The sequence below is a fragment of the Narcine bancroftii genome, chromosome 4 (assembly GCF_036971445.1).
Source record: "Narcine bancroftii isolate sNarBan1 chromosome 4, sNarBan1.hap1, whole genome shotgun sequence".
Lineage (NCBI taxonomy): Eukaryota > Metazoa > Chordata > Chondrichthyes > Torpediniformes > Narcinidae > Narcine > Narcine bancroftii.
The window spans coordinates 221,759,005-221,785,499 of record NC_091472.1 but is presented as its reverse complement, the minus strand read 5'-3'; the positions used below and the strand labels follow the sequence as shown (position 1 = coordinate 221,785,499).

General features: G+C 42.7%; 1 protein-coding gene across 7 annotated transcripts in view; it reads left to right on the top strand.

Annotated features, from left to right (window-relative positions):
- LOC138761609 (islet cell autoantigen 1-like protein) overlaps window positions 1-26,495 on the top strand; it is a 115,644-nt gene that overhangs the window by 46,297 nt on the left and 42,852 nt on the right. For 6 of the 7 annotated variants that reach the window (XM_069934002.1, XM_069934000.1, XM_069934005.1 and 3 more), the window contains 2 exons: window positions 5,217-5,340; window positions 6,295-6,493. In XM_069934002.1, the coding sequence (XP_069790103.1) occupies window positions 5,217-5,340; window positions 6,295-6,493 (323 nt within the window). Of the gene's footprint in view, window positions 1-5,216; window positions 5,341-6,294; window positions 6,500-26,495 lie in introns of those variants that run through there. The other variant, XM_069934006.1, reaches the window with a different exon arrangement.

Genomic DNA, 26,495 nt, shown 5'->3' with positions numbered 1-26,495 from the left:
AGCCTTGAGCAGGCACATATCACAACATTTCTGCTCATCCATATTGCACCTTTCGTCTTTGATGTTTAAATTCCCATTAAAATCATTAGTCTTTCTCACCCTGAACTTACCCTTGGCCATGCCTCTGGTCTCCATCACTTTAAGTTGCTGACACGGAGGTTGTCGGCAAATGGTTAAGCTGCTCAGATCTGATCAAGGAGTATTAAACACTGGTGTCATCTGTCAGAACAATTCTGAGACCATCCTGGGATATAAAACCCAGCTCCACACCTGTTGTTTCTCTTTATGGAAGGTCTTTTTTCATCAACTATGGGCAATAATACTATTGTCCTGCATTGCTCCACCTCCCTCTCCTTTAAAGCCCACTCAAATTAAAATGGAAAATCCTGGAAATACTTAGCAGGTTAGGTAGCAGGTTAGGTGGCCGGGGCCACCGCCTCCCCCTCGCTTCTGCCCGGACCGGGGCCTCCGCCTGCCTCACTCGACCAAGGCCGGGGCCACCGCCTCCCCCTCGCTTTTGCCCGGATCGGGGCCGCCGCTGCCTACCTTCTGCTCGGACTGGGGCCGGGGCCGCTGCCACCTTCTTTCTGCCCGGTCCGGGGCCTCCGCCTGCTTCGCTCTACCGAGGCCGGGGCCGCCGCCTCCCCCTCGCTTTTTACATTTTACACCCCAGTTACACAACAGTAAGAAAGGGTGTGACTTGGTCAACCCCGTCAGAATCCAACCGGGTCCCTGACCTACCTCAGAGGTAGTTAGAGTACCCAATTAAACTTACCTCGGCCATGTCCACAGGTGATTTGCGACCAGGTATGGTCCGACCTAAGAGGGGAGGCAGGCCCCTCCAGCCCATGTAAGAAACCTGCATAGGAGAAGGCCACTCCGATATAAAACCTACCACCCAAGGACCTCGCTGCCACGTCCCAGCTTGCTTGGCCACGGCACACGAACCATTGATGTAAAGGGTGGGGCCAGTACTGCGCACACTACACTCCACCTAAAAGCTCCTTTGCGCAGGCCCGAGGACAGGTCCACATCCTCCCCCTCCACGTCCTCCCCCTCAAAAGATGCTCACAAACTCAAGCTAGCATGCTGGAACATCAGAACCATGCTAGACAAGGCTGACAGCCACTGACCTGAACGTCGGTCTGCCCTCATCGCACATGAACTCAGACTTGACATCAACATAGCCGCTCTCAGTGAAGTCCGCCTTGCAGATGTAGGCAGCCTCCAAGAACGCGGCGCGGGCTACACACTCTACTGGTCTGGCAAGCCTATGGATGAACGACGCCTATCTGGTGTAGGCTTCATGGTCAAGAACTCCATTGCCTCCAAACTCGAAAACCTCCCGACAGGTCACTCGGACCGGATCATGTCCATGCGACTCCCCCTTCAAAACAAGCGTCGCATCACCCTCATCAGTGTCTATGCTCCAACCCTCCAGGCGGAACCAGCAGAAAAGGACAAGTTCTACACTGATCTGTGCAACCTCATTCAACACACCCCTACAGCTGACAAGGTTGTCATCCTTGGCGACTTCAACGCTCACGTCGGCAAAGACTCAGAAACCTGGCCAGGAATCCTGGGCAAGCATGGTGTCAGCAAGTGCAACGACAGCGGGCACCTCCTTTTGGAGCTCTGCGCAGAACAGCGGCTTGTCATTACAAACACCCTTTTTCAGCAGAGGGACAGCCTGAAGACTACCTGGATGCATCCCCGATCCAAACACTGGTACCTCCTGGACTACATCCTAGTGTGAGAAAGAGACAAACGAGATGTGCTCCACACCAGGGTCATGCCTAGCGCGGAATGCCACACTGACCACTGGCTGGTTCACTGTAAGCTCAACCTTCACTTCAAGCCAAAGTCCAGGAACAGTAAAGCCCCCAGAAAGAGGTTCAATGTTGGAAACTTGCAGTCAGACGAAGTGAGAGGAAACTTCCAGGCAAATCTCAAAGCAAAGCTCGAGGATGCAATCCGCCTCATGGGCTCGTCGCCTGAAACCCACTGGGATCAGCTGAAGACTGCCATACTGCAATCCACTGAAGAGGTACTGGGCTTCTACTCAAGGAAAAACAAGGACTGGTTTGACGAAAACAACCAGGAAATCCAGGAGCTGCTGGCAAAGAAACAAGCTGCCCACCAGGCTCACCATGCAAAACCGTCCTGGCCAGAGAAGAAACAAGCCTTCCGTCACGCATGCAGCCATCTTCAGCGCAAACTCCGGGAGATCCAAAATGAGTAGTGGACTAGCCTCGCCAAACGAACCCAGCTCAGCGCGGACATGGCGACTTCAGGGGTTTTTACGAGGCTCTAAAGGCTATGTACGGCCCCTCACCCCAAGTCCAAAGCCTGCTGCGCAGCTCAGACGGCAAAGTCCTTCTCAGCGACAAGATCTCCATCCTCAACCGATGGTCAGAACACTTCCAATTTCTTTTCAGTGCCAACCGCTCAGTCCAAGAATCCGCCCTGCTCCAGCTCCCCCAACAGCCCTTAAGCTTAAGGCTAGAGCTGGATGAGGTCCTCACCCGGGAAGAGACATGTAAGGCAATTGAATAACTGAAAAGTGGCAAAGCAGCAGGTATGGATGGAATCCCCCCCAGAGGTCTGGAAGGCTGGCAGCAAAACTCTGCATGCCAAACTGCACGAGTTTTTCAAGCTCTGCTGGGACCAAGGAAAGCTGCCTCAGGACCTTTGTGATGCCATCATCATCAGCCTGTACAAAAACAAAGGTGAGAAATCAGACTGCTCAAACTACAGGGGAATCGCGCTGCTCTCCATTGCAAGCAAAATCTTCGCTAGGATTCTCCTAAATAGAATAATACCTAGTGCCGCCGAAAATGTTCTCCCAGAATCACAGTGCGGCTTTTGCGCAAACAGAGGAACTACTGACATGGTCTTTGCCCTCAGACGGCTCCAAGAAAAGTGCAGAGAACAAGACAAAGGACTCTACATCACCTATGTTGACTTCACCAAATCCTTCGACACCGTGAGTAGGAAAGGGCTTTGGCAAATACTGGAGCGCCTCGGATTCCCCCCAAAGTTCCTCAACATGGTTATCCAACTGCACGAAAACCAACAAGGTCGGGTCAGATACAGCAATGAGCTCTCTGAACCCTTCTCCATTAACAATGGCGTGAAGCAAGGCTGCGTTCTTGCACCAACCCTCTTTTTAATCTTCTTCAGCATGATGCTGAAACAAGCCATGTAAGACCTCAACAATGAAGACGCTTTTTACATCTGGTACCGCATGGATGGCAGTCTCTTCAATCTGAGGTGCCTGCAAGCTCACACCAAGACACAAGAGCAACTTGTCCGTGAAGTACTCTTTGCAGACGATGCCGCTTTAGTTGCCCATTCAGAGCCAGCTCTTCAGCTCTTGATGTCCTGTTTTGCGGAAACTGCCAAAATGTTTGGCCTGGAAGTCAGCCTGAAGAAAACTGAGGACCTCCATCAGCCAGCTCCCCACCATGACTACCAGCCCTCCCACATCTCCATCGGGCACACAAAACTCAAAACGGTCAACCAGTTTACCTATCTCGGCTGCACCATTTCATCGGATGCAAGGATTGACAACGAGATAGACAACAGAGTCGCCAAGGCAAATAGTGCCTTTGGAAGACTACACAAAATAGTCTGGAAAAACAACCAACTGAAAAACCTCACAAAGATTAGCGTATACAGAGCTGTTGTCATACCCACTCTCCTGTTCGGCTCAGAATCATGGGTCCTTTACCGACATCACCTATGGCTCCTAGAACGCTTCCACCAGCGTGGTCTCCACTCCATCCTCAACATTCATTGGAGCGACTTCATCTCCAACATCGAAGTACTCGAGATGGCAGAGGCCGACAGCATCAAATCCACGCTGCTGAAGATCAATCTGCGCTGGGTAGGTCACGTCTCCAGAATGGAGGACCATCGCCTTCCCAAGATCGTGTTATATGGTGAGCTCTCCACTGGCCACCGAGACAGAGGTGTGCCAAAGAAGAGGTACAAGGACTGCCTAAAGAAATCTCTTGGTGCCTGCCACATTGACCACCGCCAGTGGGCTGATATCGCCTCAAACCGTGCATCTTGGCACCTCACAGTTCGGCGGGCAGCAACCTCCTTTGAAGAAGACCGCAGAGCCCACCTCACTGTCAAAAGACAAAGGAGGAAAACCCAAAACCCAACCCCAACCAACCAATTTTCCCTTGCAACCGCTGCAACCGTGTCTGCCTGTCCCGCATCGGACTTGTCAGCCACAAACGAGCCTGCAGATGACGTGGACTTTACCCCTCCATAAATCTTCGTCCGCGAAGCCAAGCCAAAGAGGTAGCCTCAGTGGAAATGGAGAGAAAGTTCAGGTCTCAGTTCAAAGACCTTTTGTCGGAACCGGGAAAGGTTTTAAGTTGCAGAGATGATAGGAAGCAGAGGACAGAACAGAAGGACCACCCCTGCTGGGCTGAGGCTAGGGTTGCCAGGTGATTGTAGTGTTCATGCAGCCCTCTGGTTAATGGAATAATGAGGGCTGTAACAGTTAATGTAGCGGTTAGCACAATGTTGCTACAACACCAGCTACGCAGGTTTGAATCCATCATTGTCTGTAAGGAGCTTGTACTTTCTCTCCATGTCTGTGTGGGTTTCCTCTGGGTGCTCCGGTTTCCTCCCACCCTTCAAAAACATAGGGGATTGTAGGTTAATTGGGGTATTTGGTCTGCATGCCTCAATTAAAAATTAAAACATAAAAATAAACATTGAAGAGGAGAGAAAAGGATTAAAATTGCTATGAAATGCAGGGCAGATATTATTGAATCTGAAACAAAAAGGAGAACATTAGAAATGCCATCATGTGACATACTTTCATGGAGAGAGGGTGACCAAATTAAGACGATAGATGGAACATCTTGCTGTCAAACAGGCCTGTTCTTGTACAATCGGGAAAAGCAAGCTGACTGAAATTGTTGAATTCGATACTGAGACCCAAAGGCAGTCATCTGCCCTCCTTAATCTCTCCTCTTTGAAAAAGCTTTCGTAACCAACGCCGCCTGCCGCTCTCTGCTGCCTTCCCCCTTTTTTTGTGCCTCTGATTTGTTTTAAGAAGCCATACAAATGCACGTTGCTAACAATGTAAGAATTAGATTTCTTCAGCTGACGTCAGTCTAATAATGCATTTCACTTTTCCACTTCAACTGTTGTGATCCTAATGGTAACAGCTGCTTGATTTGACGTTACAGCTCTATCCCAGGAGGAAAATGAGCTGGGCATGTTCTTGAAGGGGCACAGCTATCAGGATAAAACCCCAGCAGGGAAGATGATGAATGCTACCAGCAAAGCCCTCTGTGCATCTGCAAAACAAAGGTATCCTGGCTCTCTGGGCCTTCGGCCAGCCATCGTGTTCCCTCTGCTTTTGTGACTCATTTGATGTCTGCCTTTTTCTTCTGCATGTTTGGTGCTGATAATTAAAAATCGAGCGTTAATTTGCTCACCTTGGTTTTAAGTCAATGGGACAGTGCATCCAGTCTTGTATTTGAAAGCAGGTTGGATGTAAGAGGCCCAATTTGGTTGAAACAGCAACCTCCCCTAGTGTTACCTTTCTGAAGTAGTGTCAAACCATACAAGTGGTGCTTGGGACTCTAGAAAACACTGGCTTTACCACTGAGGAAACATGTTTTCAAAGCTACTGGATCAAATATTACTTTTCTCATGAGAGTCTGAAAGTTAGTGCAAGAAACGTTAAATTAAATACTTCAAGTGTTTGCAGGCTAGGTAATATATAAGATATAGGAGCAGAAGTAGGCCATTCAGCCCGTCAAATCCACTGCACCATTCCACCGTGAGCTGATCCATTCTTCCACTCAGCCCCACTCCCCTGCCTTCTCCCCATAATCTTTGATACCCTGACCATTCAGATACCTATCAATCTCTGCCTTAAATGCACTCAATGACTTGGCATCCACAGCTGCCTGTGGTAGCAAATTCCAGAAGTTCACCACTCTCTATCGAAAGAATTTCCCCTGCATCGTCTTCTGCAACAGGGACTCATTGCAATAAAGTTACATCGAATTGAGTGTTGTTAGAAAGAGTTAATATTTAAAAACTATACCCAGCGGTGAGAGGAAGCACAGAGTTGTTGGCTTCCATGCCTGTTCAGAATATGTTGGACTTAAGTGGAGTGCTCTTGTTTGCTAGTCTCAGTGGCTGAGAATTTTGTTCAATTAGAAACATGTACAAAGCAGCAGAGTGAACTCACTGTAAATTATCCTGTGATTAATGTCTGGAGTTGTACAAATCACCTTCCTCCTCCTGTTGCAGACTAGCATTGCGCGTTCCACTCCTCCGACTGGAGCAGGAGGTGGAAACATTCCGCCGCCGGGCAGTGTCCGACACGCGGCTCACTGTGAATCGGATGGAGCAGTCTCGAACAGAGTACAGGGGAGCTCTGCTCTGGATGAAGGATGTCTCTCAGGAATTGGATCCCGACACATACAAACAGTTGGAGAAGTTCAGGAAGGTATGAGTGCTGCTCTATAGGTATTCTCTCCAGGATGAAGTGGCTCCAGCTTCATTGATGTCCACTAGAATGTGTACAAGTATTAAAGCATGGGTGATATCTGGAAGCCTACTTTCACTTGGTCAGAGTTTTAGATTTCATTGGGCGAGCAGTTTACCATCTTAAGTAGAATGTCTTCCTCCAAGGGCAATGGGAATTGGAACCCTGTGGCTTGGTAAATTGATCATTATATTTGTGACTAATGCTACGAAAGGATATGGAACCAAGCAGACAAATAGAACGAGATACAAATCAGTCACGATCTAAATGAGAGGTGAATTTGGCTAAAGGGGCTGAATGATCTGCAGCCAATTCTAAACTGGTGTTTACTATTAGATGATGGTCATGAACACGTTTGACTGGATTGCAGAGTGCCAACAAGGCAGGTGTATTCTGTGCAAACAATTACGTGTAGACAAAAATCCTTTCCAAATATTTTTTTAAAAATTCCTGCACCATTTCAGATTCAGAATCAAAATTTATTGTCACGAACAAGTCACAAAATGCAGCATCATAGTGCAACCATTCATATTATAACCATCTTACAACACTAATATAAAAAAAAATAAAAATAATAGTACACAAAAAGTCTTTGGTTTATTGATCATTCAGCAATCTGATGGCAGCGGGGAAGAAGCTGTCCCTGGGCAGCTGAGTGCTCATCTTTAGGCTCCTGTACTTCACTCCCAATGGTAGCAGAGTGAAAAAGCTATGGCCTTGGTCGTGGGGGCCTTTGAGGATAGAGGCTGCTTTTTTAAGACACCACCTCATGTAGATGTCCTCGATGCAGTGAAGTCTGGTGCCTGTGATGTCGCAGGCCAAGTTAATAACCCTCTGGAGTTTATTTTTATCCTGAGATTTGGTGCCTCCATACCAGGCAGTGATGCAATCAGCCAGAATGCTCTTCATGGTACACGATTTATGGTGAGATATTGACTCTCCTCAGACACCTCACAAAGTATAGCCGCTGATGAGCCTTCTTTGTGATTGAATCAACGTGGAGGCTCCAGGACAGATCCTTGGAGATGTTGACACCCAGGAATTTGAAGTTCTTGACCCACTCCACTACTGAGCTCTCAATGAGTACTGGGTCGTGTTCTCCTGAACTGCTCCAAGTAGAGCAGGATGTGGAATCATCTGACAATTGAGTAGTCCTCCGGCACACTGCTTACTGAATCAGGTGAAAGAGTTTGGAGCAGCACTATAAAAAAACAACATGGAAAACCCATTCTAAGTTGTAATCATTTTTAGAGGTGGGTGTGATGCAAGACAAAATTGTTACTGTGTTCAAGGCTGACCATGTGACCCCAACATCAGTGAACCCCAAGTCCTAGGCAGTGTGCTATTGGGTTGACGAGCAGAACTCGGCCAGTAGTTGCTGGGGATTGTTGGTCACAAGTCACTGGTCAGTCACTGGCCATTTCAATCGACTGATTGGCCTGAGGAATTCTCAACTGATGCAAGTATTGGCCTTTCAAAGAATGAGAAGGGTGATAAACAAGTTGAAGGTAAAAAGAGCAGCATTTACATGGGTAGTGTCAGTATCTAGGCACATATCAGGCACTTGCTGGGGATTCAGGATTATTGTCAGCCATGTATAGGTTCTTGCGAAGCACCCTTGGAAATGAAATATCTACTTTCTCTGGATGTAGAAACATTATTCCTGGATATCTTCCAAAGCATGTAATTGAAACCTAGGCTCTTAAACCTGGGGTGGGCCCTTGAGCTCACCCACCTTTGGAGGGTGTGAGAGGCTGGGTCTTGCCGAAACGTTATGAAAACATTTCTTATTTGGAGTGGAGAATTGGGGGAGGCAGCAAAAGAAAAATTCTCTGAAGTTGGTTTAGCAAAAAATGTTTGGTAACATGTAATAGGACAGACCACATTGTTCCCTTTCATTGGCTTGGCTGGCAGCAGCCTCCATTTTATCTCTTCTTCGTCGGGCCATGACTGCCTTTCAGTTGATTAAACATCACATGATGCTGGTGAAAGAGAGGGAGCTTGACTGGGGCTATGGCCAATGTCCCTTCAGCCTGTTGTCAATAAAGGATTGATGGGTCGCTTTATACTTTGCTCCAGGACTAATTAGCTGCGAGAGGTTATTGGAGTCTCCAGAATAAATGGTAGAACAGAACATTGAGAAAAGGATAAACATTTGAGCTCTGGGAACATGGATAAAGGGTCAGTGCCGGGGGCAGGCATCTGTGGGCATTTCTCTGCCAAATGAATTATTGTGTCCCCCCACCCCCACCTGCAGCACTAGCATCGCTAGTGACAGAGTACGATATAAGCACAGTTCCCCTGCTAAGAGACTCTTCGAATGACAGTTTGTGTCCCCCCCCCACCCCATGATAACCCTACTGTACCCCATTAGACTTGTTCCGACACTGACCCTGATGGATACAAATGTGAGCAGGGTAGTGAACGTAGGGACTGAAGGTGTTGTATTTACATGCACACCATGTACAAAATGAGGTAGAGGAGCTTAAAGCACAGTTAGAAATTGGCAGGTATGACTTTGTGGGTATGACAGAGATGAACCTGAAGGAGGATCATGGCTAAACATCCAAGGATGCACATCCTACTGGAATGACACGCAGGTGGACAGAAAAGGGAGATTGGGGGCTTTGTTGGTTAAAGGTCTAATCAAATCCTTAGTAAGAAGGGACATAGAATCAAAGTCTAGAATTCTTGTGGATAGAGTTGGAAAACTGCAAGGGTAAAAAGACCCCGATGGCAATTGCCTCCATATAGCAGCCAGGATGTCGGGTGCAAATTACAACAGGAGTTGGAGAAGGCATGTCTGAAAGGCAATGTTATGGTGGTCGTGGGACGCTTCAATTTGGATGTAGACGGGAACATCAGGTTGGTGCTGGAATCCCAAGGGAAGAAAGGCAATATGGGAAGAAAAGATTAAAAATTAGGGTAAGCTGACCAATAATATAAATGAGGGCACCAAAAGGTTTTTTCAGACATATAAAATGTCAATTAGAGGGAAGAGTGCTCCAGATCGTTGGAAAATGACGATGGAAAAGTGGTAATGAGGAATAAAGAAATGGAGGATGAACTGAATGGGGATTTTATGTCAGTCTTCACTGAGCAAAATATCAATGATGTGCCAGAAATTTGAGAGTCCAGGGGCAGGTGTGAGTGTAGTCACCATAACAAAGCAGAAGGTGCTTCGGGGGCTGAAGGTGGATTAGTCACCTGGACCAGATTGGCTGCACCCCAGGGTTTTGAAAGAGGTTGCCAAATAGATTGTGAAAGCATTAGTAGACATCTTTCAGGAATCACAAGAATTGGGAATGGTTCGAGAGGATGGGAAATTACAAATGTCACTCCACTCTTTAGAGAGAGAGAGAGAGAATGACAAAAGGCAAGAAATTATTGGCCGATATGCCTAACTTCACTGGTTGGCAAGATTCTAAAAGGTAAAGTTTGGGGGAATTTGAAAGCACAAAAATAAAATTGGCTGAAGTCAGCATGGTTTCCTCCAGGTAACAAGCAGGACTGACAAAAGAGAATCGGTGAATGTGGTTTATTGGGATTTCAGAGGGCCTTTGACAAGGTGCCGCACATGAAGCTGCTGAACAAGATAGGAGCCCTTGGTATTACAGGAAAGGTACTGGCGTGGATGGAAAATTGGCTGACTAGCAGAAGGCAAAGAGAGGGAATAAATGGGGCTTCTTCTGGCTGGCTGTTGGCAACTAGCAGTGTTGGATCTGTTGCTTTTCACGTTGTATGTAAATGATGCAGGTGATGGAATTGATGACTTTGTAGCACGTGTATGGATAATACGAAGATAGGTGGAGGGGTGGGTAGTGTGGAGAAGCAGCGTATCTGCAGAGGGACTTGGATTGGTTGGGAAAATAGGCAAAGAAATGGCTGATGGAAATGTATGGTCATGTAAAAGGAATAGACTATTTTCTAAATGGGGAAAGAATTCAGAAAGCAGAAGTCCAAAGGGACTTGGGAGTCCTAGTGCAGCATTCCCTAAAAGTCAACTTGCAGGTTGAGTTGGTAGTAGGAAGGCAAATGTAATGTTAGCATTAATTTCAAAAAGACGAGAAAATAAAGACAAAGATGTAATGCTGAGGCTTTATAAGGCAATGGCCAAACCACATTTGGAGTATTGTGAGCAGTTTTGGGCCCTAGATCTAATGAAAGATGTGCTAGTGTTGGAGAGGGTCCAGAGGAGGGTTATGACAATAACACCAGGGATGAGATGGTTAATGTATGAGGAGTGTTTGATAGCTCTGGGCTTGTGTACTGAAGGGGGATCTTATTAGAAACATTCCAAATGTTAAAAGGACTGGATAAAGTGTACATGGAGAAGATGTTTCCAGTGGTAGGAGAGTCTAGGACCAGAGGTCACAGCTTCAGAAATGAAAGCTGAGCCTTCAGAGCAGAGATGAAGAGAAGGTGGGCGAGTCTGTGGAATTTGTTGGCTGAGGAGGCCAAGCAGAGTTTGTTAGGTTCTTGATTAGCAAAGGTGTCAAATGTTATGGGGAGAAGGCAGGAGAATAGGGTCAAAAGCACAAATACATCAGCTACGGTTTGAATGGCAGAACAGACTTGATGAGCTGAATGGCCTCGTTCTGCTCCAAAGTCTTATGGTCTTTTCGGTCTCTAGTAGTTAGGCATTGAACAAAGAGAGGTGCTTGCAGGCACAGAAGATGAGACGAGAGGTGGTGAATCAGGACCATGTAAGGGCCTATGCCTACAGCAGCAGAAGGAGCTTGGCCCAGGAAGTGAGAATAGGACCCGGGGAATGGGAGGAATGCCTGGGAGGTGGGTGCAGGGTCCGGGAGGAGAGAGCAGGGTCCAGAAAGCAGCAATAGGGCCTAGAAAGAGGGAGCAGGGCCTGGGAGGTGGTGGCATGGCCCAGGAGGTGGGTGCAAGGTCTGGGGAGGAGGGGCAGGGCCAGGTGGCGGGATCAGGGCCTGGGAAGAGGGAGGAGGGTCTGGGAGGAGGGAGCAGCTTGGAAGGACATCCTGTAAATCTGTTCCAAGACATTGAAGGTCAGTCCCCCTTCACTGTCACTCTCTTGTCATCATCTTCCCTGACTGCCACCAATGGTCATCCCTATCACCATCACCTTTCACTGTTGGTCCTATGTCTGTCACCAATAGTCGTTCCCACTCCCTCAGGTCCCTGTTATCGACCCCCAATCACCCCCACACCAAAACCCTTACCCCTCCTCCACCCCTCCCCACACCTGTCCCCTCCCCAGCCCCACCCCCCCCAACCACTGGTCCTCCCCTAGCCCCACCCCTCAACCACCGGTCTCCTTCCTCTCCCCCCCCCACCACACTGGTCCCTTCACCCTCTCCCTCCCCCCCCCCCCCACACTGGTCCCCTCCCCCTCCCCCAACACTGGGCGCTGCCCCCATCACACTCAGTCCTATGATTGTCTACCACCATTCCCAATGTTGGATGCACTCGATAACCCTCCAACTCAAGATATTTGCTTCCTGCACCTTCCTTGAACCTTTGGCCTCTTTATCACCCCCATTCCACCTATAGAACTCTCCTTCTGCCACCCTCCCTCTGACTCCATAAGCTCTTTGCGATTACTCGGGAATTAAGGCCCATCAGTTATTGCTCAGAAGGTTTGTAAGCACTTCTCTGGGTGAGATAGATCACAGTTCTTGAAATCTGAGAAATTCATTATTTTTCCAGGGACTATATCTTAAACTAAAAATCTGCTCCTACCACCTTTGTTTTGGGAGAACCATTTGAGCTTTGTAAAACAGGAATGAACCACTGTTTGTCATTTCCTACCTCTGGGTGAAGTGAAAAAGTTTGAAAACCACTGTTTTAATCTAATTGACTCGATATGCGCACGGTTTCATAACTCCAAAGGAAATGGGCCAATAACAAATTTTCTCAAGCAAAATATTTCAGTAACAATTGCTTCTAGAGCAGTGATTCTCAACCCTTCCCACTCACACACCACCCTTACTAATCACAGAGCACCGATGGCATAGGAAATACTTAAAGTGGTAAGTGAGTGGAAAGAAAAAGGTGAGAACCACTGGTAGCATAATGTGTTTCTCAATCAAGTGCAAATTCCCTTTGAATGTATTGGTAGCAATAAACTTATGGTGCTTAATAACATTAAAAATGAGGAACATGGCAAGATGGCATAGAGGGCAGATGTGTGATCCCACCCCTCCTCAGCCTGCTTTTTTAAGCACCCGTTTTTAAAGTTTATCTAAGTGATTAAAAGTTGTATCTTCATTTTTGAGAACATTAATGGGTCATAATGGCGAATAATGTTAAAAAAACAAAAGCTCAATTACAACAGAAATGATCTTTTAAAAGTGCTGAAGAATTGAGGCCTACCTGTCCAGTTGAAGCCACAAAATTATCATTTGGAACCTCCAAGGTACAGAGAACTCATGCCAGGCTGAGTATTACACCGGCGCCGACCTTGACTCCACAAGATGGTGTCGGCATGTTGACGAGCTTGGCTGGAGTTGATTTGCATGTTCGCGATGTCGGACGCGCGGGGGACCCGGCTGAGAGAAGAGCCCTTGAGCCCGGGCTGCCGTTGGGTGAGCCGGGAAAGCGCAGAATGCCGTTGGAAGCTACCTCTGTGCAGTCCCTGGCTTTGCCAGGCACGCGCGGTGCTTCAAGGACCACGTGTGGGCTATGGGGGGCCTGAGCGGCAGCGTCCTGACGTGGTTGGGATACCGCCGTTGGGTGTGCAGACCCGCAGCCGCACCGGGAAGGGCCCGACAACGTTGGAAGAAGAGGAAGACTTACCTTTAATGAGCAGTTCAAGGGAACAATTGGAGGTGGAGTCTAGAGAAGGAAGGCCTCAAAATGTGGATCTGGAACCTGGAATGGAGTCTGTACAGTCTTGGATGGGATTGCCTATCATATGGATAATATGTCTAAACAAATGACTCAAGGATTTTTGGATGTGACAACTAAAATATCTAATATGTCTGAAGATATATCTAATATGTCTGAAGATATATCTACAGTTAAGAGGGATGTCAGTAAATGTATTAAATCAGTGGATACAGTGCAAGAAAATTTTTTTAAAATTGAAACAGCTTTTTCTGAATGTAAAATTCAAGTTGTACGTAATAAGGAAAAAATAGAGAAAGTGGAAGATTCGTTTGTGGATCGGGAATCCAGAAGAAAGACTTACTGAAAAAAATTGATTCATTAGAAAATCAAAGTCGGAGAAACAATGTGAAAATTGTGGGTCTTCCAGAAGACATTGAAGGGTCTGATCCAATAAAATTTTTCAAGAGTTGGATTCCTGAGATGTTGGGCAAAGACTTTTTTTTTTGGAAGGTTTAGTATTGGAGAAGGCACATAGAGCGTTATGAAAGAAACCGTTACTGGGACAACCACCTCGAGTGATCTTAGTTCGATGCCTGAACTATCAAGACAGAGAAATGATACTACGGTGGACCGGACAGAAGGGACGACAAAGTCAATCTCCAATGATGACTCAAAATAACAGAGTTTTTTTTAATGCAGATTTGAGTCAAGAAATTATTAGGCGACGACGGGAATTTAATTCGGCTAAAGAAGTACTGTGGCGGAAGGGTTGTAAATTTGCTTTTCAATACCCTGCTGTGTTAAAAGTCTTTTATGGTAACTTTCAATCTCAATTTTTTGAGAATGATCATGATGCATTAATTTTTGCTAATTCATTTCCGGATTTACGAGGACATGGAAGAGTTTCACCACTGTTGCCTAAAAAGAGGCCAAATGGAAATGGACAGAATGGGAAAAATGGAAAAAATTGAAAGAAAGAGGTTTTAACACAAAGTCTTATTGACATTGAAGATCCGGAACAATCATTGGGAATGGAGTCATTGGGTTGAAAATGTTTACAGTATTGGATTGTATTAATGTGAATGACATATTTCTAGCTGGGGGTGGGTGGATAGCACTGAAATCTTTGATAGTCATCTGCCACTAGTGGGGTTTACCACACCCAGTTTTTTAGGGCATTACTACCTTTGGGTAGTTTTTTTTTGGGGAGGATAATTAAAAAATTTTTTAATATATACTTTCTTTTAAAAAATATTTAGGGGAGGGAGAGTGGTTTTAATTTACTAGAAGGGGAGCGATATTTTGTAGTAAGTGATTAGTTATAAAGTGTAAGTTTATAAGGATGTCTAATTTGAAATTTGCAACTTTTAATATTCAGGGGTTAAATAATCCGATTAAGTGAAAGCGAGTTTTGGCTTATATCAAGAAAATGAAAATTGGTATTGCCTTTTTACAAGAAACACATTTGACTGAAAAAGATCATTTGAAGTTGAAGAGAGATTGGGTTGGGCATGTGTTTTTTTTCTTCATTTAATTCTAAGGGTTATATCAGATCATTCTTTATTATTTTTTTATTATGCAAGTTCAGAAGTGGTACGATCATCTTATAGATGGAGATTTAATACAATATTGTTGAAAAAAACCACAGTTCGTTATCTTTGTTAAAGAACAGATTACTTATTTTTGTCTGAAAATGTTAATAATTCTGTAAAAACTAGTTTTGTGTTATGGGATGCGTTAAAAGTTTATTTAAGAGGACAGATTATTAGCTACACCACTAAAGTTAAGAAGCAGTATATGGCAGAAAGTTTAGAATTAGAAAAGCAAATTGATGAATTGGAGAAGGAATTTCAGAAGGAAGTGACAGAAGATTTAAAAAAGTGGCTTTGACTAAATTGAAATTGCGTTATAATACGTTGCAGATTTATCAATTTGAATGTTTAATTAATCGATCTAAGCAGCATTATTATGAGTTGGGTGAGAGGGCACATAAAGTACTTGCATGGCAGTTAAAGAAGGAACAGGTTTCACGGATTATTAATGCTGTAAAAAAAAAAAATTCAACAGTTACATATAAACCTCAGGAAATTAATGACCAGATTTTATTCATTTTATAAAAAATAATATACTTCTGAGGGAAACAGGATAGTGGTTCTATTGATTCTTATTTATCTAAGTTAACGTTATCACCATTAGAAGAGGAGGATGTTATGGATCTGGAAGCTCCGTTTATAGAATTAGAGATTAAGGCGGCTATGTTGGAAATGCCCAATGGGAAGTCACCAGGTGACAACAGGTTTTCGGTGGAATTTTATAAAACTATTTATGAAGATTTATCTTCGGTGTTTGAGGAGGTATTACAACCAGTGACTGAACAGCATGAGTTACCAGAATCTTGCTCTAGTGCTTTAATTACTGTAATCCCGAAAAAAGATAGAGACCCATTGAAAGTATCTTCATATAAACCTATTTCTTTATTGAATGTTGATTATAAAATTATAGCAAAAGTGTTAGCAAATCGACTTGTTAAGTATTTACCTAAATTGATACATGTTGATCAACCAAGTTTTATTAAAAACAGAAATGCTTCAGGTAATATTCTTCGATTGATTAGGTTGGTCAATGCATATTGACAGCAGCCCAACTATCCAATGGTGGTTGCGCTTGATGCAGAAAAAGCCTTTGATAGGGTCAAATGAGATTTTTTATTTAAAGTAATGGAGAAGTTTAAATTTGGCCCTTTTTTAATTGGTTGGGTTAAAGCTTTATACACAAACTCGACTGCTAGGGTGGTGACAAATGGTCCAGTTTCATCATCGTTTAAATTGACACATTCAACTCGACAAGTTTGTCCATTGTCACCAGCTCTGTTTGCATTGGCTATTGAACCATTAGCTCAAACAATAAGGCAGAATGAACAGATGAGAGTTATGGATGAAGAGTATAAGATTAATTTATTTGCTGATGATGTTTTGATCTATTTAACAAACCCAGAACAATCATTGCCACATTTACAGGAATGTTTATTACAATATGGAACATTATCTGGATATAAAGTTAACTGGGATAAGAGTGAAATTTTGCCAGTTGGAGAAGATTATTCAGAATATAAAACTGAAATGGTCTGATAAAATTAAATATTTAGGAATAATTATAAATACTGAGTATCAATCTTTAAACAAGTTAAATTATGTTCAGTTATTAAAAAAGATTAAAGCAGATTTAATTAAGTGGAAAGATCTTTCATTAACTTTAATTGGTCGAGTTAACTGTATTAAGATGAATATTTTTTCTTGTATTCAATATTTATTTCAATCAATACCATGTTCTCTTTCAAAGAGTTTCTTTCAGAATTTAAATAAAGTAATGGGAGAATTTTTAGGAAAAGTAAACTACCCCGGTAGCATTATATAAACTTACTTGGAAATATGCTTCAGTTACCTCATTTTCAAAATTATTATGAAGCAGCCCAGTTGAAATTTATTAGTAGATTGATGGATCTGGACCAGCCTCCGAGTTGGGCTAAAGTTGAGATGGCTTGTATTTCTGAAGTCGAGGTGTACCAATTTATATTTTGATGGAATGTAAATTTGTTGAGGGAATATAATATGCCGATATTAAAACATGTATTAAAACTATGGATTAAAAAAATAAGATATTAGAATCAAAAGGTAAATTGTCAATTTTAACTCGCCAAGGCAAATAGCGCCTTTGGAAAACTACACAAGAGTCTGGAAAAACAACCAACTGAAAAACCTCACAAAGATTAGCGTATACAGAGCCGTTGTCATACCCACACTCCTGTTCGGCTTCGAATCATGGGTCCTCTACCGGCATCACCTATGGCTCCTAGAACGCTTCCACCAGCGTTGTCTCCGCTCCATCCTCAACATTCATTGGAGCGACTTCATCTCCAACATCGAAGTACTCGAGATGGCAGAGGCCGACAGCATCGAATCCACGCTGCTGAAGATCAAACTGCGCTGGGTAGGTCACGTCTCCAGAATGGAAGACCATCGCCTTCCCAAGATCGTGTTATATGGCGAGCTCTCCACGGTTGCAACCGCTGCAACCGTGTCTGCCTGTCCCGCATCGGACTTATCAGCCACAAACGAGCCTGCAGCTGACGTGGACATTACCCCTCCATAAATCTTCATCCGCGAAGCCAAGCCAAAGAAAGAAGAATATAATAATCAGCTTATTTCTTTTTCAATGTTTAATAGTCATTTAAAGAGTTGGGATTCTAAGAGTATAAAAACATTACAGGATTGTTTTGTAGGACAGTTTCTTTCTTTCAATTAATTGAAAGAACATTTTGATATTGCTGAAAATTCTTTATTTGTTTATTATCAACTTCGATCTTTGGTGAAAAATATGTATGGTAGAGAGATGATTTTACCTGTATTGATGGAATTCGAGTCTTTGATTTCTTCTATACCAAAAAGGGGTCATATTTCTGTTATGCACCAAGTATTACAAGATAATATGGATGTCAGAATGGGAGAAGTCTAAGATTAAATGGGAAAATGATTTAGCTTTTGTTTTTCCTGAAGATTACTGGGCAGATATGTGTCATGATAGTGTTACTAAATTGATGAATGTGTGGTATGGAATGGTTAATTATAATTTTCTACATCAGTTGTATTTCGCCCCAGAGAAATTGAAAAAATATGGTTTTTGTAATTCGGATTCTTGTTTTAGATGTAGTGTATGTACTGGAACTTTTTTTTACATGCTGTTTGGTCTTGTGTGCATATACAACCATTCTGGAATGAAATTAAGTTAATTTTGGAAAAATTATATAATTTTAAGTTACCATTAGATCCATCTATTTTTTTAATGGGTTATATGATTCCTTTAAGGGGATTAGGGTTGGATAAATTTCAAATTGCATTTATATATTTAGCATTGTCTGTAGCTCAAAAATGTATAGCAAGTACATGGAAAGATAATATAACGATTAATATAGTGCGATGGCATAATGAATTGAAAGCTTGTATTGTTAAGGAAAAAATTACATATAATCTGCATGACAATTTTTTTTTGTTAATAAGTGGTTACCATATTTGGAATATATGCATTCAGATATATTTTGATTTATTATATACTTTTAGTTTCTGTTTATATATTTTTAGCTCTCCTGAAGAGAGCTGGCTGATGGGGTGGGAAGGGGGTGGTGGGGATTTGATTTAATTTTTTTTCTTTCTTTTTGTTTTTTTTTAATTTAAAAAAAATTTAAATTTTATTTTTTTAATATATATTCTTTATGGAATGTATTTTGTATTACTATTAATGATTCTTCAAATAAATAAAGTTTTAAAAAAATCAAAAATGGTTTATGATAAATGTTATCTTTTCACACTGTCAACTGTTGATTTAGTGTTCCATGCAACAATAGTTCCACGTTCTATGACAGTATGTCCTTCTGCTGGTACTGTTTGTTGGCAATCTTGGGGAGTAATATTCCTGAGCTATAATAATCAATACTTTGTACATATTAGAATTTGAACATGTAACTTTAATTGCACTATACATCATTGCTATTTATGTAAGACAGTTTATATTAAACTACTGTAATGTGCAAAAGGCTTTTCAATGATTGACATGGCATCCAAGGAAATGCCTGTAAGTACAAGCTGTTTGCCACAGGGATTTGTCATCAAGCTTAGTGTGAATAATCTGTTCTGCTGTGGGGTAGGATGTGTAAATACGCCTACAGAAAGAACCGAATCCTGCTCAGCGCCTTGACTTCTGGCAGAGACTTCTGCTGCAGCAAGCATTCTCCGCTAAGAATAGCTTGACTGCTTCTCAACACGGTTAGGCACGCTATTTGGCTGTCAGCTTACATCAGCTTGAAAGCCTACTCTACTTGGGGAAATGAAGGGTCTGTTGATGATTTATTTTGTTCATGCTGACTTTGTTAGCTTCTGTAATCACACATTTGGTTTACAGACTTCACAAGAATTAATATATTCTTGTGGAGGAAGAAAACAATCTTGCTTAAGTGATTCAGCAAACCTGGAGGATTGGTGTCTCTTGCCAAACTGTTAATGGTGTGATTACAACTTTGAATCTGATCATCAACAGATGCTTGTCAACTTCTGCAGGCTTGGGGTTGAAAGGGAATATTATACAAGTCATGGCCATCTAAGGGTTCTTTGTAGGAGCAAGTAATGAGGTTCCCACCTCAACATATTGACTTGTGTTTTCAAAAGAGGATCTGATCAGAGCAGAAAACATTGAACAAGAACAATCTTTAATGTACTGAGGGGTCTTCAGAGGCAAAATGTCACTTTCAGACACACAGGGAATTGTTTGAGTAATTATCCTCGAGCTTCAAGGTTAATGACACCGTATACTGGTACTAGAGGAGGGGCCTCTGTGAGTATGGAGCCACACAAAGTGGAGGGGGTTGGGTAAGTGCCTTCAAGTTTAGTGACACCGTATACTGGTACTAGAGGAGGGGCCTCTGTGAGTATGGAGCCACATGAAGTAGAGGGGTTTGGGTAAGTGCCTTCAAGTTTAATGACACCGTATTCTGGTACTAGAGGAGGGGCCTCTGTGAGTATGGAGCCACACGAAGTGGAGGGGGTTGGGTAAGTTCCTTCAAGCTTCATGTTTGCACCGTTTTGATCAAATCCAATGTTTCTGCATCCATTGACATGAAGTGTGTATCTATGCAGCGCTGGTGTGTTTTCCCACATGATGCTCTGCCTGACTCTTACAGCACACTCTTCTATTTGCTTCATTCTCATACATTCTCCCCACCCCACCCAAATCCACCTAGGCTGCTTGTCTCAACTATTTTATATGATAGCAACTTCCACCTTGTAATCACTTTCTGTGAAACTGAGATTACCCTGGATTTACCAGCATCTATGTTCTACATCAGCAATTCTCAATGGGGGCATACAGCAACAACTCCCTCTCTCCCCCCCCCCCCCCCCCAGCCCGGGCCACAATACATTGGGGGGGGGGCCATAAACTGAAATCATAAAATATTTTTCATTTTTTTATGTAGTCGGCAGGAGAGAAATACGGAAGAAACCAACTAAACCTTGACTGCTTTACAGGGAAAGGGGACCATAAACAGCAGAATCCCAAGGGGGCCATAGCCAAAAAAAGGATGTGAATGGCTGTTCTACATCACCCCTTGCTTTGATTTCGGCCTGAAAGGGACCCTTATTGTTCTGTCCTCTGTTGAATCTTTTCATAATTTTTGAGGTTGGCCCCCTAGATGTTCTAGCTGAAGCACCAACCTTGTAAATCTTTCATGCACTATCTCTGGTAATCTAGCTCCTGTTTCTAACATAACACAGAGACTAGAGACATGCATGGGGAGGTCAGACTGCTTGCTATGCTTTTGGTGGTTGATCAGTTTTGGTGCAGATTTTTGGCACCTTTCCCATAGTTTGTGTTGATCCTCAGCCCTACAGGAACCTTGTATGAGGTTATAATGTTAGAATCAGTATTTATGTAGCTAGGAGATTGGCTGTAATCTTACTGGATTTATTTGTTCATGGGACATTTATTGTCCTTCTTTGATTGGCCCTGAGCTATTGAAGAATATTTTAATATAATCATTTTAGTAGATTTCAAATTGGTATAGGTAAAGGATAACATTTCCTTGCAATGTGTTTATTTTTACATCATCCCTGGGTAGCATGATAGTCTGACAGTTAGTGAAACACTGTTGTAACGCCAGCAACCTGGGCTCGAATCTGGTGCTGTCTGTAAGGAGTTTGTACGTTCTCCCTGTGTCTGCATGGGCTTCCTCTGGGTACTCTGGTCTCCTCCCTCGTTGCAAAGATGTATGGGGTTAGTAGGTGAATTGTATTTGAGCCAGAAGGGCATGTTACTGTGTTGTATCTCCAGTGGGTTCATGGTCATCATGACTGGTAATAAATTTCTAGAACCATAGAACATTAGGGTACAGAAACAGGCCCTTCAGTCCTTCTAGTCCATGCCGAACTATTATTCTGCTCAGTCCCACTGTCCTTTACCCAGTCCATATCTCTTCATACCCCTCCCATCCATGTACATGTCAAAATTTTCCAAGTCTCAAAGTATTCTGTCTTGAACTGCACTTTGATCTATTTAAAGTGTGCATTTCCTGCTGGCTAGAGTTTATCAGAGCAGTATGAGAACATCAATTGTGGCAGCAAGTAGAACTCTTCTTAGTGTACTGAGTCAAACTTTTTCCAATGTTTTAAAGGCCTCCTTCTTGCCTGAGTCAGTTACAGCCCTGTTCCAAGGAGTTCAGGCTGACAGTCCCCATGCTGAAACAAGCTGCCGTCTGTCTCTCTGTGATGCCGACAGATTCCGTCACTATTTTGAAGAAATTCTCTCTCTCCGAACTTCCAAGACAGATCATCTGTGCATGTTGATTGTCATGTATAAAGTGGCTTCTGCCTTCTCTGAAGCAGTGGTTACAGGTTAGAAGTATGTTTCTGGGTGTGCATTGTGAGGGTACGATAGAAGTTGTTATTTTTCTATTCTTCCACTGGTCAGAGTGCCCTTGTAGGGCAGCCAGAGAATTTTACCAGTCACTTTCAGAGCAGCTTGAAGCATGCCACTGAGAACCTGGTGGGGAGTGGGGTCAAACATTTGAGGGGAACTTTAAACTGCAACTAAATGATCTCTTGCTACTAGTCTGGAATGGAATAGTAGGGGATGATTACCCGTGGCAGAAATAGTCAACCAGAACTAGTTGCACAGGATTGTTACATTTTTAGATTAAAATTTTTTTTATACCAACAGCACGGTAACAGGCCATTTCGGCTCATGAGTCCATGCTGCCCAATTTACACCCAATTAACCTACACCCCCAGTACGTTTTGAATGGTGGGAGGAAACCAGGGACCCCAGGGAAAACCCACACAGACACAGGAAGAACGTACAAACTCCTTACAGACAGCGTGGGTTTTGAACACATGCTCCAATCGCTGGGCGTTGTAAGGGCGTTGCACTAACCACTATGTCAACCATGCCACCCTGAACCTTGCTGTACTGAACAGTCACTCCATTCTGCCCTACTAGTCAGGCAGTGACGAGAGACTAGAACCAGGGGAAAGTATTTTCATTGACAGCAATTTATAAAGTAACAATTAATTCTTTGTAGGACTCTTATATTGACCAAATGGCAGGCAACTTGCACTTCTTTCACTTCTTCAGACTCTCCAAAAGACTTTATAGAAAAGTTATCACACAAAATTGACTCTAAAATCCTGCTGTTAGGAAAGATAGATGAATGAAAGCTTGGTTACACATATGTATTTTACACAGCAACTCAAGGAGGAGGGGTGGAAAGGTTTGGAGGGAATTCTTGGTAAAAGTGGCAATGGCTGCCAGTGACACAGAAATGAAAATAACAGACAAACGATCAACTCTGGATCATGATGAAGAACTGGAGAAGGTTTCACAGATCAGGAGGGGCGCACCCATGAGAGATGTGAAAATCAAGTGAGCTCTGGGTTATTGGTGAAAGGGGCAGTGCAGGCATCACAGCATTAGAAGAGCTATGATTTGCAAGGGATGGAAATGGAGTCTAGCAAGTGTTGCACTGTAACCTGGAGATAAATAAGTACACAAAAATGCTGGTGGAACTCAGCGGGTCCCTCTGTTCAATGGAGGCGAAGATATCTAACTAACATTTTGGGCCTGAGCCCTTTGTCAGGGTATGAGCAAAAGGGAGGCAGATGCTTGAATAAAAAGGTAAGGGGAGGAGGGAAGAACCACAGGCCAACAGCTAAGAGGCCTGTAAAACCTATTGGACTAAGTGAGGTTGTATGTAGAAAGGTTGAGATTATACACACCACACACACTTCATCAATTACAGGGCTATAGATTCAAACAGACATGGGAGACAGGTAACTTTCCCCTCATTCCTTATCCTTTGGGTGTTGCACCAATCATAGTTGAAATTCCTGTTAGTTTCCCACCCCATTAATTTACATTGTGCTTATGAAGCTTGCAGATGTCTACAGATAACTCAGACTATTTATGTCAGGGATGTAAAGGACTGTTCCCAAAAGCTCGACCTCAGCCTTGCTAGCAAAAGTGTATGGGTCCCAGGAGACTAACATTCGACTCAACAGGACTCAATCAGGAAGGAGGAACAGGAGCTTCAAAACGACTACCAGGCTGGGAAATAGATTCTTCCTACAGCCTGTGAGATTGATAAATGGTAACGGAGTAAACTATTCCAAAATATTTATATACATTTCTTTTAAATTATATTTTAAGTATATATGTGAATTACGTGATGTGTATTGTGTGTTGGTATGTGTGTATTGTAATGGATAAATATTGGGGGGAAATTTGGTAAGATTAGTGGGTTACATACATACACACATTTTAAAACAGAATCTTATTTGAAAGACTGAAGAATTCATATTCAACATTGCAGGATCTCTGGAGAATGTGATGCACATTTCACAAGTAGGTGCTAATTGAAATTACATCATGAAATGAAATACCATTGTTTGTAGGAGACAAACTGGCTGTTAAAAAGTACTTACAGTGTGCTGACAGAAAGGTTTTATTTAAGATAACACTTGACCAAGGGGGAGAACTCGTGTTGTTTGCTGAAGAAGTTGGGGGTTTTGCAAGTGAGAGAGTCACATGGGCTTTCTGGAGTCTTGGAGAGAGAGACCAATCTCAATAAGCTCTCTCAGCTAGTGTGTGTGACACTAAAGGAGCTGAACAGTGCAAGCCAGGAAGAGCTGGTTGAAACTGATGAAAAGTTCCAGAGCAGTGGATGGCTGGAAGTGCTATCTGTCTGATGTTTCTCTTAGAATAAGAGGAACAAAAGGAACTCTGTGGTGGCCTGAAAGAAAGAGATTACCATCTGGAAAACCCTGACGGGGCAAGTTTCATCAGCGAGACAGTGAGGAGTCACGTGATGGAGTAGTGGCCGGTCAGGGAACTCCAGCCCTCTCCAGAAAAGTAAAAAAAGAGACAGTGAAAAAACGAAGGCACAAACACAAAAACCAAAATAAAGTGAAAATAAAGGTGTGAAGAAAATGGCAGCGAAAAAAGAAAAGCCAAAAGCAACGGGAAGAAGAAAGGACATCGGAAGAAGAAGGTGAAGGCCTTACCTGTCCGAGGAGGCCCACCGCGGAGAAAGAAGACCGCTCCCTAAGGTCAGTTGAAGCCCCGAACTCGGGACTACAAAAATGGCTCATGGAGCCAAACAAAAATGTGCAACCGCGCATGCGCAAGACAAAAATAACACTGACGGGAGGGGGGACCAGCTGAGGAGTCGATCTCCACAGCTGAAATTGACAGCCACAACAAAGCAGCAAGAGGAAAACACAGAAAATAACGAGAGCAAGAAAGAAGAGAGTAAAAAGAAATCAAAGAAACAACAGATGACCAACCCAGAGGAAGAAGACCAGCAGCAAGACACTTCTAATAAAAATAATAAGACCAAAAATACCCAACAAAATGAAACAAACAAACCAACAAGAAAACCAGAAGAGACAGAGGCAAAGGACACAGATCCTGGAGTGGACTCAGAAGAAGAAGAAGAAGAAGAACACAGAGAAATGGAAGATGAAGGGAAGGGCAAGACAATGGATTTTTTTTTAAAGAATATATGGAATCAGTAAAAGAATGGCAGTCACAAGAATTCAGTGAAATAAAAAGAAGAGTAAAAAGTACAGAAGAAAAAATGAATAGATTAGAGATGATCATGTCAGATATAGGAAAAATAGTGGACAAGGTGGAAGAACGAGAAACAGCCGTAGAAATGAAAGTAGAAGATTTTTAAAAAATTAGAAGAATCTGATAAAAAAAGTTAAAGAGACACAAGAGCTGTTAGCTCAGAAGATAGATATAATGGAAAATTATAATAGAAGAAACAATATAAATATAGTGGGCCGTAAGGAAGATGAAGAAGGCAAGAACATGAGAGAATTTATAAAAGAATGGATCCCCAGGGTCCTAGGAAGACCAGAACTACAGGAAGAAATGGAAATAGAAAGGGCACACAGAACATTAGCCCCTAAACCACAACCACAAGAAAAACCAAGATCCATTCTAGTAAAATTCTTAAGATATACAACAAGAGAAAATATATTGGAGAAAGCAATGAGGAAAATAAAAGAAGACAAAAAAAAACACTGCAATACAAAGGTAAAAAAAATGTTTTCTATCCAGATATAAGTTTTGAACTCCTGAAGAAGAGCAAGGAGTTTAATGCAGCAAAAACGATCCTATGGAAAAAAGGATATAAATTTATGCTAAAGTATCCAGTGGTACTTAAAATAGTTATTCCAGGGCAGCAAAACAGACTATTCTTGGATCCGGAGGAAGCAAGAAAATTTGCAGAACAACTACAAAACAGACAGAGAGAGGAAGATATGTAACGAGAACAAAAATGACCACAAACTATATGTATGTGTATGTATATATATAAAAAAATAGAATATAGGTAAGAACTAAGAAGGGAAAGAAAGGAAGTATGGGGGGAATTAAGAGAGTGACCATTGTTGTATATGAAAATTAAAATCTTTTCTGGGGGGGATGGGTGGGGAAGAGTTACGGTCACTGCGAAATCAGTTGACGCTTGCGAGTGAATTTGCAAATCCAAATGGAGAGGGGAAATGTGGTTGCCCGTCAAGGGATAAAGGGCAACTCAGGAAGGGGAGGGGATAGTGGGGTTAAAGGAATTTTAGATAGAAGAATAAGGGAAATGTTTTATGTTTTAGAAATGTTGTCATAAAGTGTTCAAAAAAAAGAGCAGAAATGGATAAGAAGGAAAGGTGATGATGAGGAAATGGAAAGGAAAGATAAACAAAGTATGAAATGGCTATGTTGAACTATATGACTTTAAATATTAATGGAATACATAACCAAATTAAAAGGAAGAAACTGCTAAATTTACTGAAAAAAGAAAAAATTGATATAGCATTCATACAAGAAACACACTTAACTGAAGTGGAGCACAAGAAATTAAAGAGAGATTGGATAGGACATGTAACAGCAGCGTCATATAATTCAAAAGCTAGAGGAGTGGCTATATTAATCAGTAAAAATGTACCAATCAAAATAGAAGAGGAAATAATAGATTCAGCAGGGAGATATGTAATGATAAAATGTCAGATATATTCGGAGTTTTGGAATTTACTCAATGTATATTCACCTAACGAAGAAG